Source organism: Copadichromis virginalis, linkage group LG9 (genome assembly GCF_057382275.1).
Source record: "Copadichromis virginalis isolate Kocher_CV1m ecotype Utaka linkage group LG9, C_Virginalis_male_GT1.1, whole genome shotgun sequence".
In the NCBI taxonomy this organism is placed as follows: Eukaryota; Metazoa; Chordata; class Actinopteri; order Cichliformes; family Cichlidae; genus Copadichromis; species Copadichromis virginalis.
Genome location: NC_140626.1, coordinates 30,362,197 through 30,377,804, shown reverse-complemented (window position 1 = coordinate 30,377,804; position 15,608 = coordinate 30,362,197). Strand labels below are relative to the sequence as shown.

The 15,608-nt window shown below is 41.5% G+C and overlaps 1 protein-coding gene across 1 annotated transcript; it reads right to left on the bottom strand.

Annotated features, from left to right (window-relative positions):
- Positions 1-4,021: 4,021 nt before the first annotated feature.
- Positions 4,022-12,046, bottom strand: eef1e1 (eukaryotic translation elongation factor 1 epsilon 1). Its single transcript, XM_085468699.1, has 4 exons — positions 11,921-12,046; positions 10,546-10,743; positions 7,467-7,562; positions 4,022-5,844 (listed from the first exon to the last, which is right to left on the bottom strand). The coding sequence occupies exons 1-4, from the start codon at positions 12,002-12,004 to the stop codon at positions 5,701-5,703; spliced, it is 522 nt and encodes a 173-aa protein (XP_085324825.1). The 5' UTR covers positions 12,005-12,046; the 3' UTR covers positions 4,022-5,700.
- Positions 12,047-15,608: the final 3,562 nt, after the last annotated feature.

Below are 15,608 nucleotides of genomic sequence, written 5' to 3'. Positions count from 1 at the left end.
TTGATGAGCTGAGTGGTTGCATCTCGTAAAACTCTGGTCTAACTGCACACCTGGGATCCTTATGTAATCCAAGGTTAGGCTCTGACGTACCAGAAATAGAAAAAAGAGAGAGAACACAAAGAGTTTAACCTGGGATGAATATTATTTTGTGATAGACACACCTGGTGGTAAAATATCACCAATTCCTCAGATGGTAATAACATGAGATCAACATAGGCATGTGTCCATAGGACCAGCGGAAGAATAGAAGTCACCTGATCAAAGTATTTCTAATCTACGGCAATCATTTCCATCAGTTAAGGTAAGACTTTATGCATTGAGCTGAAAAGCAAACCTGGCAACAAGCTGCCAGTTAATTTGCAGTATACATTCATTTAACTCCATTCTTTGAATGCAAAGTAAATAGGACACCAAAAGTTTACATTCAGTATATTCAGTATCCAGCTGAAATGGAAACGAAGTCACAAACACTCCAGCAACATATAAAGCAACCTCCAGAGAGAAAAAACACAATGCAGATGTGGCAAAAACTGCAGTTCTTGAAGGTGCTGCTTCAGACCGGCTCAACTTTACAGCATTCAAAATCATATTTGCAGCCTGCTACAAATATGATTTTGGGCCCTATGGATAGTTTCTCCCTTCATAACTCTCAGCATATATTTTTTAATAACCCGTCCACGTGGATGCTGGAGTTAGGGGTGTGGCCACACTGACTGACAGGTGTCCCAACACAGGCAGAAGGTGTCCATTAGTGTCAGCTAGGCCTCATCCACTACTTTAAGTCATTATATGTTGTTGGTGCTTATTTAGCAAATATTATGGCTTGCTGTGTCATACAAATCATCCAAGATGTTAATGTTAATTTGCTTTTTAAAAAGTGACATTTTGTTGTTTTTATTATTACATAACTGATGTTAAGTATAAGCATATTTACATGTGTCTCTCTGTACTGCAGATGGTAAGTAGTGACTGGTGGGTTTTCTCGACAGCGGCATGTATGTGAATCCCCGGCGTGAGCACACACATCCCCACACCTTCAAAGGCAAAGACACATTTCTCTCCTTCATGTCTAAGTTCATTGAAGAGCATGCTGTGAAAAACACATGCCCCCCTTCCCGTGCCTTTGTGTCCTTCATACTTGCATCCTTGCTCCTGCACTCATGTAATTGCAGTAGACAATCAGATGCCATCTTTATAGGCGCATGGTACAACTGTCACAGCGTGTAAGAGCACGATGAAGCGTGGTCGATAAATCCTGTCAAAAGAGCTTACGACGCGCTAACGCTCCCCTCACCACCACGCAGTGTTGATTGTTCCAGTGAATCAGTCAGCGAGAGATGGCGGGGCCCTGTTCTTAGCAGATGTCGTGGCCGATCCCGTTCCCTCACTCTGATTTTGTTAATAAGAATTAATGAAGGGTAGCTGTTTGCTGTTGCGTAGGTGGACTGTGGTGTGTGTGTGTGTGTGTGTGTGTGTGTGTGTGTGTGTGTGTGTGTGTGTGTGGGGGGGGGGGGGCTGTCCATCTAGTACGGTTCGTAAAGTTGAGCTGACAAAGGTGTTGGGGAGATGAGGCAGGAGGTGATACAGGTAAAACCTAAACGCTTGACTCTCTCCCCGCATCACAAAGTCAATACAGTGAATGATGTAATTCTGCAGCTTCTGGAGGCTGGAGAGGATGGACAGTCATCAGCTTGGTAACTCAAATGCAGTCAAGCTTATTTCAAAGTTTTCAATAGAAGAATACTGAAAATATTGGGGGGCAACAGATGTTGATGTCAAACAGTGGAGAGTCTTAGACCTTCTGAGATACCTGCACAAAACCATCTTGCAAGCTTTTAGTGAAATGTTAGTTGCATCCATGCCATGAGCTTATGATGTCAGATGCAGGGAACGCAACAGAGCCACAGCAAGGCCAAAAAGAGTTTGTGTTTCATTTCCTTGCACACTGTGACTTTTGTGGAGTCAGGACCACTGCAGAAATAATGATCTTAGATAAAAACAAACAAACTAATCGTGTTTCCTAGCAACCCAATCAAAATATTATATTTTTAAAATTTTTCTTTTTACTTTTTTAAAGCTCTTTTTATGCCTGACTTTAGAAAGAAAGAAGGTGGTAACAGGGCCATTCCTTATCACAGCTCATAAATCATCTCTATATTCTGATGAGGACCTTACATTATTGACCTTTGACTGGTCCCTCACAAGGAAGAAAATTGTATTTCACTATTATTAAGCTGCAGGAGAGGCGGGGGACAGTTGGTATAGTAGAAAGCTGTTGAGCTTGTCAATCTGGGGCCACAGTGGAGGGTCACCCCTGCAGAGAGTTGCTTCCCTCGCATTCAGAAGTCATCATGAAGGTCGTCCCTAATTGGTGCCTCTGTCCTGTGTACCTGCTGTGGCCCCCTCACTCTGCCTGCACTCAGGTTTGATCAGCGAGGAGCCTAACTGTGAGGCCTTACCACAACGGCGTTTTGAGATTTGGCTGACCGCTTGAGCAAAGAGCGAGGACGAGAGAGACAGTTTAAAAATGACTGACTCGTCAGCATCGTGCTTCAAAATATATCTTGGGATAGATTAAGAAACCCCCCCCCCCCCCCAGGAAACTAAAAACCATCCCATGCCGATTTTAAACGATAGATAGTCACCTTATTGTCACAGATCTCAGGGGTGTCAAACATAAGGCCAGGGGGCCAGAATTGGCACTGCCAGATTTCAATCTGGCCAACTGGACATTTTTGGAAAATATGGAGGACATAAATTTAGGAATTTTAACTGTAACTTTATAAAATTTTAAAACTTGTCCTGCTGATAACGACTTCCCCCCATTGCCATTCATACTAAACCAAAGTAGGAGATAAACAGATTAATGACATAAATGTTTCATGTTTTTCACAATCTAAAAGAGAAATCGTTATTTTTTATACTCTGTCCACAGTAACATAAATAACTAAAATAAGATGAATTATACATTGTTTGTGAATTATAAAAAACTTTTGGCTCTATAATTACAGGACAGTCTTGACAATAGGATAGACTTTTTTCTGTAAATTTAGTTTTTTTTAATTTTTGACAATGCTCTGTATCATGTAGAAAAACTGAGACGTACTATTGTTGGTGTCGAGAAATCTCAGGGATTAAACGTACAGTTCAACTACTTGAGAACGATAGGTAGGAAAGTCTCACTGCTCTGACCCACTTAAGATCAAACTGGGTTGTATGTGAATCACCTGGATATCAACCTCACAGCATTAACACACAAGATGAAAACACTTTTTATTTCATTACGTTATTTTAATTTTCAGCTGTGATGTTTGATCATCTCTTTCGTGTGCAGAAACATTTGCTTGTCACTTTTATTGGTTTATTTTCTGCCTTTTTTTTTGGGTCAATTTGATTCATATATTACTATGTAAACAAACCTGTTTATGCACCTTATTAACTGCAGTGGGTTTTTTGCCAGCTGTCAGTTTCTGTTTCAAACTAACCTGCTTCTCGCACCTGTAAGCTCCACAGGGGTGTTCACTCATCACTCCCTGAATTCTGCATTTAAATAAACAACAATTTCAAATGCGAACTCTGTGACTGAAAGGTTTTTATTTTTATAATAAAAGTATTTTACTGTTGCCACGTTTGTAACTATGGAAACATCACACACATAATTTTAGATTTGCCCAGCTGCAAGTTAAGAGGGCATAACTTTTTTTTTAACACCTCAGAAGTTAGCAGGCCTGTCAGATGCTACGCGTTCAAAACTGCATTCCGATCTAATGTTAACATAACCGGGAGGACAAGGGCTTCTTTAATGGTAGAGAACACCATAAAAATGCTCCAGCTAGTCACAAGGCTCACTCAGATGACTGCAAGCGGTTTATATCCTTCACATCTACTTTTATAACACTTGCCACAAACACACAGCGTGCAGTCTTACAGAACCCTGCTGAACAATAGCTCTGTATTCTGGCTGTGCAAAACAAATTCATGAAGAATATGCACACTCTGTAAGAAATCAGGGGTCATGAGCTGCGGATCCCTTTGATTTATTGGCACAGGATGAGCATCATGATTACACCGGATAACAAACCGCTGAGGTTTAAGCAATGAACAATATGCAAGACATGCTGGCGGGAAGGGGATTTAAAACAACAAAAAAACATGGCTGAAATGTCAACATCTAAAAACAGAACGATAAAGCTATGAAGAGTATTACATAAAGTTGTCAGTCCCACCATGTAAGAGCTGTAAGGTTTAAGTAAAGGATGATTTTATGGCGTTACTCCTCTAACCCTACCTCATTCTGCTTTTATCGTAGCTTCATGATGCTAAAACACAGGTTAGACCAACACTGCCATGATTTGGCCTGTAAATGGTGCTAATAGCAAACAGCCAGTCAGCAGCAGTGAGGCTTTCGGAGGCACTGATTATTGTTCACATGTCACAAAAAGATCCCTCTGCCTCTGGGTGCTCTTCTTCTCTGCGTGGCCCTCTCTCCTTTCCTCCCTCGCTCACTCTCTGCCTCCCTTCGTCCTTCTCTCTTCAGTAGCCCCATGGGAGCGTGAGGGTTGAAATGACACACAGTGGCTGACTGTCGCCCAGGGGCCTGGGTTCTGGCCTTGGCTGGCTGGATCTGTGTGGCAGCTGGTGAGCCCGCTGCCCTCTCTCTGGCCTGCAGCATCAACAGTGGTGGTAGTGGGACTGATTGGAGCCTCACTCTGATCTCTGACTCTGGGGCTGACGCTCAACTGCTCACTGCTGCCCACACAGCTGGTGGTGAGGAAGTGGAACACGGAGCGGGGATGTAATCAGGAAAAGAACAAAAACACGCACACAAGCACACACACAGAAACTAAACCGTCCACTAAATGCACACGGAAAAACGAAATCCTAACATAATAGCATCAGATACAAGGAGACGATGGCAATACCCACAAGTCTGTGGGGTCACGATATGGAACCTGGAACATCCTAGAAATGGGACCGACTGTGAGGCTGCACGGAGGAAGCAGCGTTTCCCCAAGGACATAACGTGCTTCCAGTTAAGTAACATCTTAAACCTTCTTTGAAACTGTAATACATGTTTGAGTTCAAGGCTCAGATTAAACAAATAATCATTCATAAATAGAAACACCTTTCAGCCAAGCTAGCAGCATTTTACTGCAACCCACAAAGCCACACAAGACTTTCCAAAGTCAAAAACAAAACAAACGGCCTCAAATCGTCGCTCCCATCATCACTGAGTAAGCATTGAGGTGCCAGACTTCTCATAGTGTTAGCATTACTGAGTCACCAAAGGGTTACAGTGACAGACACCCTTCTTTCCTTCACTTCCTTCCTTCCTAACGCTTCATTAAAACAAAAAGCCTACTCTATCAGGCAATATATTTATTAAAAACAGTGACCTTGTGTGAAAGAATGATTGAACTGAATTACATTTGTAGTAGCAGTTATTCCCTTTATAGTACCTAACATAGAAAAACTTTGTGTTCTTCGCCTATCCTACATAACCAAAGATAAGAGTACAGGTTTGCGACTAAAACAAAAACATCTAGGCGAGAATAAGAATCTGAAACGCAGAATATCAGTGTTACAGTATGGAAGTTATGATCGTGATGTGACGCAGTCTTGGTAAGCACACGAGTTGTCCAGATCTGCGGCAGGATAGTGATGAGTGAGACTGGATAGGCGGAGGGTGGTGGTCAGGTCTCAGTGGTGTCTGCTGGTGTAAATTCTGTTCCTGAGCACAGCTACTGGAGGGAGGTGGTGCCGGACACCAGGGTAGCGCTGGATGTGGTCGAACCAGCGGGTAACATTCACATACTGCTCCCTGTCCTGGATGGCCAAGTCAACCTGGGAAAGAGAAGATCATTGGAGGTGACGCGTTTAACCGCATCGTGAAGGCGAGTTAAACTGACAGAAAATCTATTTAACACAGTCAAAGATGGTTTAACATTCATGAGTTTCCTCCAAAAACAATCAAATATGAACCATTACAAGTATAAAGCAGTGCGTTTCCCTCTTCCCTCAGTTTTATCCTGTTATCAAAAACATGTTAATGCTGCCTATCTGGGTCTCAAATACACTCGCAAAATAGATTCTTAAACACGAGTTTGACTTCCTGGTTAAATAAGGATGAATACAATCAGTAGAATTTACTCTCATTTTGGTGAAAACCTGGATACTTTCTTCTACACTATTTAGAAATCCCATTAAATGAAGAAGGAAAAAAGGAATCCAGTTTTAGTGAAACTCTTATGAGGAAAACAAAACGCTAAAGAGAGGCTACACGTAAGCAATGCTTACATTCATGAGATCACATGCGAGAAGTGTTGATGCACTGGTTTAGGTTGGTTTGAATGTTCTTATCTAAAAATAATTACACTTGAAGAACAGCTTCATGACGGCTGCCTTTTTTATGCACTTTTGATGATGTGCTCTGATTAATATGGCACTCATATGTGATATAAAACATGTATTTGTCTCTGCTGTCACAACTGAGCAGATATCAAAGCCTGAAACAAACCAGTTACAAAGTTCAGCAGATTTCACATGATGATAATCACATGGTAACCAATTTTACACTGGTTTTCTTTTAGTTGCAGCATAATGCAGGTGGACAACTGGGAATATTTGAAGCACTAAAATGGCCTTGGAAAACATTATTAAGCGTGGTTTTTTTTAAATCACATAATTAAGCGGAATATGGAAATTCCTCAAAACGGACAACGATCCGGCCTACAACCATTCCAGCATCAGTCAGGTTTAATGTTTGTGTAAAGTAGTTTCCCATGAATTGAACATCAGCGCAGGCTGTGGTTAAGGGTCGCACTAGCTGACCTTCTGTCCCCGAGGTTAAAAACCACACTGACTGCAAACCAAAGTGACGCCCCTCTGCCTGGTGGCGTGGAGTGGGAGGAGGTGGGGGCCTTCCATCTTTGCCACAAAAACTGACATCTCTGAACATGTGATCTCCCCCCGCCTCCGTCTCATTCTGCCTTTCCCATTTCTGAACTCGCTTGTTTTTTTATCCTGTAAGGCGTAGCAAACTTACTTGTCCCTGGTCTGAGGGTAAAGACATCACTTTATGCCACATCGCTTGTTTATTGCCAGCTTGACCTCGGTGCCCTGTGGCCATGTGACTGGTCTAATTGTACGTTATGCAAGATGACAAATTCCTTATTAAAGTTGAGGTTTGACCGAAGTGATTGTTGATAAGGAGAGAAAAGCGTGAAAGATGGGGTGGATAGATGAATCCTTGGTAAATGACTGTAAGAATGTAATTAGACAAATAACTTTGAAAAACCTAAAGACAAGTTTCTAAAATGTTTGGTTGTTACAAAGTGTTTCCTAGAAGCACATTATAAAGATTCAAAGTTAATGTCCCCAGAATACATTAAGTTGATAAATGTGTAGAAACATTGAGGCTTACGAGTGAAGTCGGCACATAAGGGAGCTTCAAACAGGTAACTTACTATGACTGGATGGATTCCATAGTACATAAAAACATCAGCTAAGGTGAACTGGTTTCCGGCCAGATAGACCTTGTCTTGCAGGTAGAGATTGAGGTCCTGAAAGAGGAAATTTCAAGAGCATAAGACACGCTATGCAAATCAGGTCATTTCTTATGATAATTTATGCATTATGGTAAGTATTTCAATGCAAACACAAATGTCTTAATGTGACAGATGGACACATTATATGAATCACTAATGAAGCTGATGGGTTTGTAGCATAAACCTATTCGCTGGAACGTTGAAGGCAATATAATTACACCACAAAGCAAGACACGAAGTAGGCAAGCTTCATGTTACTCGTGCACGGGAGAGAACCGGACAAACGCCGTTCCTTCGCTTGGCCCCAGTTGCTCTCGTCCGTTCTCCCGTATCACTGTCCTTTTATTGAGGTTACATGAATATGCATAGGTTCATTAACATATGACGTCTACATACACAAAGAGTACCTTGTGTGTGTGTGTGTGTGTGTGTGTGTGTGTGTGTGTGTGCGCTACTGCTGATCAAAGGGTCATAAAAGCACACAAGCAAACATCCTTGGTCAGGAAGAGGGTAGACCCCCCCTCATCCTAGATAACACAGTAAGGAAGTCTAGCAGTTCATTTATACACAAAAAAGCACTTAAACTAAAACAAATGTAACTACGTTAATCCTACCATAACAATTAAACAAGGTACGAACTTTCCCATGCTCCCAGTGTGGAATGCACACCAGGCCTCTGTAGCCTGTTAAAGATCACACAACTTATCACTACACAATTGATTATACACCTCTAAGCATCTATGGTTAAATATTTCTAAGCATAAATGAGTAAATGTTTCTAAGCATAAATGACAATCAACAATACAACTCTATCAGAAGCATCCCTAAAAAAAGAGATGCTGGGACTACGAAATGTTACTGTCTTGATGGACGGTATAGACTTAAAGGGGGCACATCAGCAGGTTCATTAACCTATATATCTGTGGGTGCGTGAGGTACACGAGTCTGGTTCATGGCTTGCGTGCGTGTCTGTGTGCTGCTATGTGGATAGGAATAATATGTAACCTGAGGGGGAATGTCATCTCTCCCCATGACTGGCGACTTAGCACAGATGCTGTACAAAACGGGCTATTTGTTTACTTCTCAACCAAATGACTACAACTCTCGCTTGCAAATCTAATGAAGCCGTCTTAAACTTGGGCGGCACGTCGTGCACTCCTCAGTCTGTGTCTGTGCAAGCAAAGTCGTGCATGGAAGTGCTGGTCCCTGGGGAAGGGACCATCTTTAGCACTTGTACATTGTGCGAAGGCGAGGGAAAACTCCAAACACACACAGAGCATCTTGGGGGCAAATGGAGTTATTGTGCGGGAAGTGTGGGTGATGCCAAACAAGGCATGAAGACTGCAGACTTCCTCCCCTTCCACAGTCAGATCCTTGCTTTTCTGTAGCCTACAGCCATCAGGCTGAAGCCTAGTCGAGCATCAGAGGAGAGGCAGCTCTCCTGCTGCCCTGCACCCAGCACATGGAGCTCAAACCTGGGTTCTTTGCTACCTGCTAACTGTGCATCAGTGCTGTTGTTGCATTCAGATAAAAATCCTACAGAACAGTCAACTCGAGCTGATGAATAACTAAGAAAAGGAGATACAGGTGCACTAATGAATCACACCTTTTCTTTATTATTTCTGTACAAACTTGATGCTCCAGATGCTATTTTTATTGTTGCTGCCATTCTTGGACTCAGACACAGTGATCTCTCGAGTTTATACCACTTTCATTTGGCCTTCAGGCAACCATAGCCGTCAGTACTCTGCTCAGTACTCCATCCATCCATTTTCTTATCTGCCTATTCAGCCTTGGATATAGAGGGAGGTTGAAGCCTGTCCTGGCTGACACTGTGTGAGAGGCTTTTTACTTTCAATTGTAACACCTGAAAACATTAAACAGGAGTCAAAAAAACAGAATAAGTGAAAATTATTTCTGTTTACACTGAGAGTTTACAGTTTTGTCAAAAACTGAATGATCGTGCTCTCCACTCACTGAAGACAAAGTACTTAGCAGATGCAATCATTTGTATACTACAGCATTTGCATGCTGAAACAAAAGATAATAGTCAAATTGAGTGGCAGCAGGAAGTCTTCAATACTGGCCTGATTTGTTTAAAGTGGAGTGACAGACTTTCACCAACACTCAGCTTGTCTCTGGGTTCAGGGCCAACCCAAACTGGCTTGTTTATCAACATATTACATGAGTGACAAGATGTTTACTTCGGAAACAAGTCTCAGCTTGCGAAGCAAAAATGTCTTATTTGCATCCTGGGGTGAGAAAGTTTAAAAACTCCTCCAGATGACACTTTTATCTGAGCATAATTTAATGGGAGATGACTGGTGTGCTTAAAAGGAGAGCGTTAAGGACGCGGCTCAAGCAGCAGGACAGGACAGGGGGCCACCGGGCACCAGTGCTGAGCTGCTCAGGGTGACTTCCGTCTGTAAGTGGCACCATTAAAATATTTAAGAGGCCTGTCCAGATAACATGCTGCCGCACAGCATGACTTCTCAGCCATGCCACAACAGCGTGTCACGCTGAGAAGTGCGCACATACACACACACACACACACACAAATGCACAGACACTTCACGCTGACAGGACGGTGCCAAGAGGCGTGCGGCATCCAGCCGACCAGCGGCTGACGATCCGTTTCACGCTGACTGGCGTCAGGCACATTAGAGTATTTTGCTCTGTCGCGTGGGGCCATGTCACTGAAGGGCCATACATCAGCCCGTATTCCTGTCGCTCGCGCCTTAATAAGGCAAAGAGACACACACATTGACCCAACTGGTGGTCACAGGAGGTCAATGTGGAAGAAACTGTCAAAGAAACTCTCAAAGAAAGAGAACAATTTTAACACTGATTTTAGCACAAAGAAAAAAATAAGACTTCTAAGCATGCTTGGAAACATCAGGATTAAAATCTGGGATCATTTTAAGTACGTATGCATTTAACTCTAGAAATGCTGTTTCAATGAAAAGGAAAGGATTTCCTTGAAAATCAGCTCTTTTACCTTTAGGACGGTCTTGATGTCTTCCTTTGTGCAACTGTCGAGTTTGGTCACTCTGTACTCGAGCCACTGCTGCACCACCGCTCTGCTCTCTGCGGTGTCACCCAGCAGCTCTGGGCGCTTGGCCTCTTTCGCCAGGTGACAGGCGATGGTCACCAACCCCACCAGCGGAGGACCATTATTATTCTGTAGCACAGGTACCTGGAGGGCGAGGAGTGACAGTGAGGGGTAGTTACAAACAATCATTTGAATGCATCAGAAGCCAGCACTGTCTTTCTAAATAACACGCTTCATTTCCAGTGATTGCAAAACGTCCCTAATAAATGCATTTATTTTATTAGACTGTCTGGATCTCATATGCACGCCGATTATCAATGTGTAATTTGGAAAATACTGATTAGTGAAATTACGATGGACGGTTAGGTTGATATCCAGAAGAAAGAATTTAATATGGGTGGGAAAAAATACTTTCACAACTTTTCCTTATTAACCTTTCACTACAGCATCCGTTAAAAAAATCTGGAGCAGATTGCTACCCCCACTTCTACAAAAACATTATTTACTGTTGTTTTATTTACTGACATATAGATAGATAAATTCAAATATCCAGTAGCTGCATTTAAAAACAAACATACGTCCGGTCATAAATATGAATAAAAGGATAAAGTAATTAATGTTAAAAAAAAAAAAAAGACTGTTTAAAAATACAACAAAAACGGTTTAAGGTTTTTAGGAGGACGCAAAATGTGTATGAATGAGTGATGATGATTCGATGATAAGGGCTTCATGTTGAAACTCTAATTTGTTCATACTTTATAAGACATTATTATCAATAGCTATAATTTTTCGCAATTTTCCGTTTCGCAAATATGTTTATTTTCCCCTGAATGAAAATAAATTGCATAAAATAAATAACAAGAATTTACTATTATTAGTACTACAAATTAAATTTATATTATTCTAAACATAGTTCTATATACACTACTAGAGTTCACTTGCTCTGTCCATCCCATGGTACTGACAGCTAACTCCTCCCCTCGCTTAGTTTCAATGGACGGCTATAGACAAAGCATGGGGCTACGTCTATTATAGCTTTATGCTATCCACTATCCTGACTTTTCCCAACAAGACCGCTGGCAAACACATCTCTCTGCGTGGAAATGCTGGGGTAATGGAGAAACTTAGCTGACAACAGACGAACAGCCCGATATAGACACACTATAAGCACAGCTTTATTTCCAACACACATGCATGGCATGTTAGCACTCCCCTGCTATAGCTAGGTGTCCCGGTTACAACAGCTCGGAGGGCGCCTTTCAATTAAAATGGCAATTGTATCACCTACAGTAAATGACACAATAATGAACCGTTATATCACCTTTTTATCCCCCTGCGTACTGTACTTATTCGCCTTTTTTTGTCCAAGGTATTTCTCCAGCGAAGATAGCTCCCGCAACGCCATGTTTGTGACTGTCGGACGGGCAGGGTAATGTGCGAATGATGTGATTGGCTTAAAGTCGCAATTCCCGCCCACTCACGCTTGACTGACTGAAGATTTAACCAAAGAAAACTTGGCATACGAATCCTTTCATTGTATTGCATCAGAGCTTCGCCCAACTTAACCGATGAAACCAGTCAGTGAAAAAATAAAATAAATTAAAATACAGATACCTTTATGTTTTATTTAGTAAGGGCTATTATATAAAATTGCTATAAAATTACTTTGTAAGGAACTATGATGATAACAACAACAACAACAACAACAACAACAACAATAATAATAATAATAATAATAATAATAATAATCTCCAAATAGATTACATAATTTTTTATTTCAGGAAACAATGAAACTCATTCCTACATATACATTAATTTGATCATAGATTTATTGCAGATGTTTTTTAGATCAACCTGTGGATGCAGGTTACAATGCAAGGTGTCGCATGAAATTCACTGGGTTCAGGTATTTTGTTTTTATGACTTTCACACGTTTACACCCAAATAAATGTTGCTGCCATGGGTGGAGGAGAGTGCATCTACCAGACTGCAAAAATTGCTAAAAATCAGCTCAGTGAACCTGGCACTGGCCTGGCCTGGCCTGGCCTCTGAGCTCCCCAGATTCTAGACCAATCAAGCGTTCATGGGATGGGATGAAACAAGCCTGATTTGTAGAGACCCCACCCTGCAACCCACAGGATCTAAAGGAATGCCAGCGTTTTACTGCCAAGCACAATAGTACACACCCAGAGGTCTTGTGTCTTAGCCCCAGCAGACCAGAGCTATTATGGCATCACAAGGCAACCCGCAGTATTGTGCAAAATTCTTGAATCATCCTTCATTTTTTTTTAATATATCGATGGGCGCATGTCCAATATTGGGTGTAACATAGTAGTGCACTACTGTAATAACATTACATAGTTCAATAACAAAGTAATGTAACTTGCTACTGTACTAAATTTAGTAATTTGATTACAGTTACAGTTATGCTGTTACTTTCCTTACAAAGGGTTCTTCAGTTATCTCTGTGCAGTGCAGTTAGAAAGAAACATTTTTCTTCCTTTATTTAAGTAGCATACTGCATTACTTTTAAGAAAAGTAATGAGTGACGTGTAATACATTACTTACCCCAACATGACACGGCCTCCACCATGTTTTACAGATGGCTGCAGAAACTCACTGCTGTCCCTCTGTCCTGGCCTCCTCCAGGAGGCTGATGAGGTTTCAGTGAACAGTAGACGTATCAGCTCATGGTCCAGATGCTCAGACCCTATGTCTGGATTTTTCCCTGTTTCTTAAGGACATGACTGTCAGATACTGTTTATCTGCTGTAGAGAGTTTTAAGGCCTGACCGTTTTTCTTTTATCCAGTTGCCCCAAACTATTTAAGGACACAGTGCACACCATGCTGAGAAAGACGTTTTCAGCTAACAGCTCTTTCACCTTTTTTTTTTATCATCTTATAAGATAAGATAAGATAAAACTTTATTAATCCCTCGGGTGGGTTCCTCTGGGAAATTCGGTTATTGCTGATAAAGTAGTTTTATGTCTGTCAAACTGTGTTATCTTTGGTAGTTTTCATAGATTCAACTAAAGAAACTGAAACAAACAATGTGTTTTTGTGACAGGCTGCTGCCAATGAAGATACAATGTAAAATTGGTTCTTTGATAGGCTGTCTGTTATGTGTAGACACAACACTGGTTCATCTTTAGGGTTAGGTGTGTTTTTTTATGTTTGAATGACTCATAAGTCTGTGCTAGGTGAAAAATGTTTTGGTGTATCTGAATATTTGGATAACTGATATTGAGTCTAAGACTTATTGCTTTCTGAGCCAGTCTATTGATAATACAGATTAAAAACAGCTAATCCAAACTATTAGTCCGATGATCAATAACCACTCAGACTACAAACAGAGTACATGCTGAAGCCAGAAAGCTGGTGCCTTACTATTAGATTTTGAATATTTATAAGCGCATTTCTTTGTAAAGAGATGAGTGCGTGGCTGTTCAGTGTAGTTTGAGTTCAATAAAAGCACAGTATTTGTGTATCCCAGCATTCCCCTGGTGTACTCTCCCAGCTCCCATCAATGTAGGTTGGACTAATCAAAAATGATCCTTCTGTCCATTCTTAGTTGCGTGCATCTTATCACTAAAGCTTTTCTTGTGATGCTATGTGGTCAAATAGAATCAGAATGACAGAGGAAGGTCTGGAGTTCCAGTCTGAAGTCCTGCAGCAAAGTTTTCCTGTCCTGTCCGTCTGCCTCTGCAGTGTGTCCTGGATGTGACATCGTGTGTGGCGTGTCTTTTTGGATATATACTGCGCGCATATGATTTACCCATAATGAAATGTCACATGTCAGTCAAAACTAGGCTTACTAACTATGTACTGTGCAGGTTTATGTGTGTGTGTGTGTGTGTGTCTGAGTACATACTCGTGTGTTTAGTGAGAGTGACAGCCGTGCTGAGGTGCCACACTGCAAACTTTTCTTTTCGAGCACATCCTCGCTGCAACAACTCACCTCCATGACAAGACGTAAGGTTGCATCAGCGACTAGCAATACAAATCAAAATCATCTTTTTTTGTTCCTCTGGATTTGATCCACTTTAATGATAATGCAGTAAAGGCTGCCACTTTGAACTGAAGCCAGTGCTGTCCGCTTTTGTCTGGGACTACATTTAGTGGCAGTGACTCAGTATCCGTTTGCTTTACTTCCTATTCATTGAATGCAGTAATTAAAAGATACGCAGGCAAGAAAAAATATAAAAATCATCAATAAATGACACGTCAAAGTGGGGATACAGTCGACCAGTGGTTTTCTGTGCAATAATAAAAGAGAGCCACAGGGAGGACAGGGCGAAAGAATCAACTTCTTAATCAAAGGAGACAGTGAACGCAGCGCCCAAATTCATGGAGCTAAACGTTCTTTTAAGCACATAAAGGAATCAAATTCATAGAGAGATCAGGAGTGGATGTCAAGCTCGTATTGAGAGAAGTTCACACTGTAGTCTAACATACCAATTTCAGTATTTTAATATCAACAGCCTTTTTGATTCTCATGCAGCAGCAGCCGTGCTTCATGTGAACTACTTTCACTGATGTTTATTGCCTCGCACATCCAGCGCATCCACAATGTTCCTTTTCGCTGCGTACGCTTAATATAGAAGAACAGATGATATTTTTAAACCCAATTTGCTGAGAAAAAGCTGTCCCAGAAAACAAATTAATTATAAGAATGAGTACGCAGACTATCACAAATGATTAGATGCCGTGAAACGAGGTAAGCCTAATTCTCTAACCTTTCAGTTTTGTTTTGGGTTTTTTTGTGGGCTTTTTTTTTTCCTGTTTGTTTATAGGCTCCAGCACATCATGCGCTTTCACCCTAGTAGGGCTTCCATAAATGCATGCCTGCAGCATTAAAGTGCATCTCCTTTAACTAAATGCCTCGAAGCTGCCACATTCTGTCTGTACTCAGGCGGGCTGAGGACAGCGATCCCTAGTGCTTAGGACTAACTGTAGCCTGTGGGAGTTTCCTCCTGCCGATTGTGATACACAATCTGGGGTCACATTAG